At 46.9% G+C, this 3723-nt stretch overlaps 1 protein-coding gene across 1 annotated transcript in view; it reads right to left on the bottom strand.

Annotated features, from left to right (window-relative positions):
* The window catches only part of Smchd1 (structural maintenance of chromosomes flexible hinge domain containing 1), a 103911-nt gene that overhangs the window by 2769 nt on the left and 97419 nt on the right, over positions 1 to 3723 (bottom strand). Inside the window, exon 47 of the mRNA XM_033757417.1 lies at positions 1 to 118. Coding sequence (XP_033613308.1) covers positions 1 to 118 — 118 coding nt within the window. The remainder of the gene's footprint in view (positions 119 to 3723) is intronic.

Genomic DNA, 3723 nt, shown 5'->3' with positions numbered 1-3723 from the left:
TCCAGCTCCTGCTTCTTCTTCTTCATGTCTGGCGTGTGCAGGTACTGCAGCTGGCCGTTGAGGTCCTCGTTCACGCTGCCCAGCTTGCACACGGCGGCGCGGTACTGCTGCAGAAGATCTGTAAGGGAACCGACTCGGTCCGTGATTCACGCAGAAGAACGACACTCACCAAACACGGCTGGCAATGCGCGGGGAAGACTCTTTACTGTTCCCCCTCCTTTTCAGGGCTGGGGATCACACCAGTGCCAGGTAATCACTCCAGCACTAAGCCACATGCTCAGCCTGGGACCACCCCCCTTATCTGGAGACGGCCTCACTGTGTTGTTCAGGCTGGACTTTGAACTCAACAGTGTAGCCCAGGCTGGTCTCAAATTTGCAGCGATCCTCCTGCTTCAGCCTCCCGAGAGCTGGGATTACAGGTGTGCGCCACCACACCCGGCCTGGGAACTACACTTCGAAAGCCATAAAATATTCAATGTAAAAAAATGAAATACACAAGTATAGTTGAGATGGCAACAGACTTCCATTTCAATCTTCCAGACTGCCTGACTTAGGTTACTTTTGTGTCACAAGAGAGTTTTCTACATAAAAGTGCCTGGTCATTGGCTTACTCTCTTAATGTTTATATCCTGCCCCCATAAAAAGTTTTCATGTAATTCCACACAGGTAAAGAGAGAAGAGGCGGACTATTAGAAAATCACTCCTTCCCAAATGAAAACTGGGAAGAGATGGGCATTTCTAATGAAGACACGCGGGTGTATGAGGGGGAGGAGGGAGGGCAGAAGGGAATCTCGGTTTCCAACACAGACGATGACTATTACCGTCAACACACAGCTCTTCCAAACTCACACTTGGTAAAATATTTAACTTTCAAACACTTAACTTTCCTTTAGTTTACATAAAATTGTGGAAGAAACTACTTGTTAAGGGCACAGGGCACATCAAACAGCGAGCTACTTTATACGTCAAGGGTCAAGAACACCCTGCGCACACACTCAAGGGGATGAGTAGGCACACACCTGTGCGTCAGCGCCTCTGTGCACCTGTGACCAGGGGCTCAAATCCGTGGGCCTGGAAGTTTCAGATTTGGGAACATCTGCACAGACTTCACAGGGTACGCAAATTGTATATTCACATACTAAACACACGTCCTCTACGCGATGCTCGCTCGGTCCGACAAAGTTATGGGCCCTCCCATGGCTTACGGGATACCCTAGGGGAAAAAGTCTGGACCAAAAGACTGGTTTCCTGCTCCGGTGGTGCTGGCAATTTCACACTGAGTCAAGGTGTGCTAAGTATACACAGTAATACAGACTACGCACAAACGAGTCACAGAATCACATCTACAGCGCAAGGGTGTTGGAACGATGCTGCCCTTACAGCAAAGAAAGTACACCAAGATTCAGGTGCTCAAGGGCTGAAACCCCACTTTGTAATCCAGTGATTCAGTTCTTGTTCTTCTTCTTTTTTTTTTTTTTTTTTACCAGGGATTGAACTCAGGTCCTTGTGCTTGCAAGGCAGGCCACCGAACCGCTGAGCTAAATCCCCAGGCCCCTGTTCTTTTTTATCTGAAGATAACTTCTCACGTCACTCAAGAACCCCGAACCGGAGCTAAATCCCCAGGCCCCTGTTCTTTTTTATCTGAAGATAACTTCTCACGTCACTCAAGATGGTCCTGGGTCTCGTAAGTTCAAAGGACCGCGTCGGCTTCAGATGCCTGTGTGCCTGGGACACAGGCGCACATGACTATGGCTTTTTCCCTTTTAAATACTCAAGAAATTCCCATATTCAAATATTTTAATAGAACCTCAGTTTTATTATTTATAAACAGAAACGTGGAACATTAAACATTTCCCATAAAATGTACAATAGCAGCTTCATATCAAAACCTGTTTTGTGTATGAATTATAATTTCATGTTGCCTATAAAACAATCCTTAATCATTCATTTAAGAGAATTTTGTCCGAGAATAATCTTTAAAAATCACTTAACTGTTTACAAGCGAGTTGAGAGCTTTCATATTTTACCTTTTCTGAAAAATTTCGACTATCTGAAGGAAAAAACCCTGAAGCTTAACAGTTATGAACCGCAATAGTTTTTCTAAAAGACACACAATTTCAGTGTGTCCAGGAAAACGATCATGCTAAAAAAGTACTAACATAATCAGGAAGGGATTCCAGGTTAGACAGTGTACCTGGAGAGCTGCTGCTGGGTGCTGAGGGCCCAGAGGTCCACAGGCTGCCACCAAAGGCAGGAGCAACCTGGGCACTGCCGCAGACTGGAGGGGGCCGTGGGGGACGCGGACGCGCCCAGAAATACTGAGTTCACTTTGCACCCCACACTGCACAGGGTTTTAAGAACTTTACTGGCAAAAAACCCATAAGCAAAAAACAAAAAACAACAACAACAACAACAACAACACAACAAATTTGCCAACCTCTGCTTTGAATTGCTTCAAAATAAATCTATGCCGGAGGAAGGGGAGGGAGGCTGGGAGGGGTGGATATAGAGGAAACCAGAGTCCGTTTCGATGAATCAGAGCAGGGTGGGTAACAGGTCCAGCAGGATCCTCCATGCTCAGAACTGAACAACAACGCACTCTGCTCCAAGCCCAGCACTGAACACAAACACTGAGAAGGAGCCGGCAGGCATGGCGCCTGTCCCCCATCCCCCGGCCCCCTGCGACCTGGGAGGGCGTCCCTGGAGCCCAGGAGGTTTCACACCAGCCTGGGCAATGCAAAGAAAGGTAAATAAACAGTAAAATTAAGAACTGTCTCAGCCAGGCAAGGTGGTGCACACCAGGAATCCCAGGTACTCCGAGGCTGAGGAGTGAGGGCCACAAGTTCAAGGCCAGCTTGGGCAATTCAAGAGGACCTGGCCTCAGAATAACAGGCTGGGGACACAGCCAGCAGCCCGAGGGCCAGGCCAGCGCAGGAGCACAGAAGGGGAAGTTTCATTACAGAAACAGTAAACAGACATGGAGAAGATATAACCAAGTGTCAACCATGCCTAACCCGGCCGCACGTAAGTGCTGCGGTGCACGGTGCGGCCCCAAGGACCACGGTGGGAGGCTGCGTTCGTGGCTCCTTAGGTAAAGACGCCTTTCCCCCGTTCTCTTTGTCATACACACCCCGGCCTCCTCAGTGTCCTTAGTGGTTTTCTCTACATTTTAAACTATTCCTACTGAAAAGAACTCTACAGAAAACATGGGATGGTAAAGGGAAGAAGCAAGTCCTCCCAACTCAACTTTTTCCTCTGACGGGTTCGGAGGGACAATTTTCAGCAAATGTGATATTTATGTTTTCTATTTGCTTTCCATTTAACTGTGTAATAGGCGTTCTCTAGATTCCCAATGCAATTTCAACATTTCTAATGTTTTACTTGAAAAACAAGACTGTAATATTCATCTGAGTAATGCTTTCTCGGTACTTTTAACTATTTAGGCTTGATTCCTAGAGGGTCAGTTTTTCATTCAAAGAACATGAATATTAAAAACAATTAGTAATTGGGCACAGAGGCACACGCCTGAAATCCCAGCAGTCCGGGAGGCTGAGGTAGGAGGATCACATGTTCAAGACCAGCCTGGAGAATTCAGTGACTGAGCAAGACAGGGTCTCAAAAAATAAAGAGGGCTGGGGATGTAGCTCAGTGTGGAGGCCCTGAGTTCAATTCCTAGCATGAAACCCCCCTCTGCAAAAAAAAAAAAAAAAAAAAAAAAAAAAA

Source organism: Fukomys damarensis, unplaced genomic scaffold (assembly GCF_012274545.1).
Source record: "Fukomys damarensis isolate Sample0158 unplaced genomic scaffold, DMR_v1.0_HiC HiC_scaffold_30, whole genome shotgun sequence".
NCBI lineage: Eukaryota > Metazoa > Chordata > Mammalia > Rodentia > Bathyergidae > Fukomys > Fukomys damarensis.
This window is presented reverse-complemented; position numbering and strand designations above follow the sequence as displayed.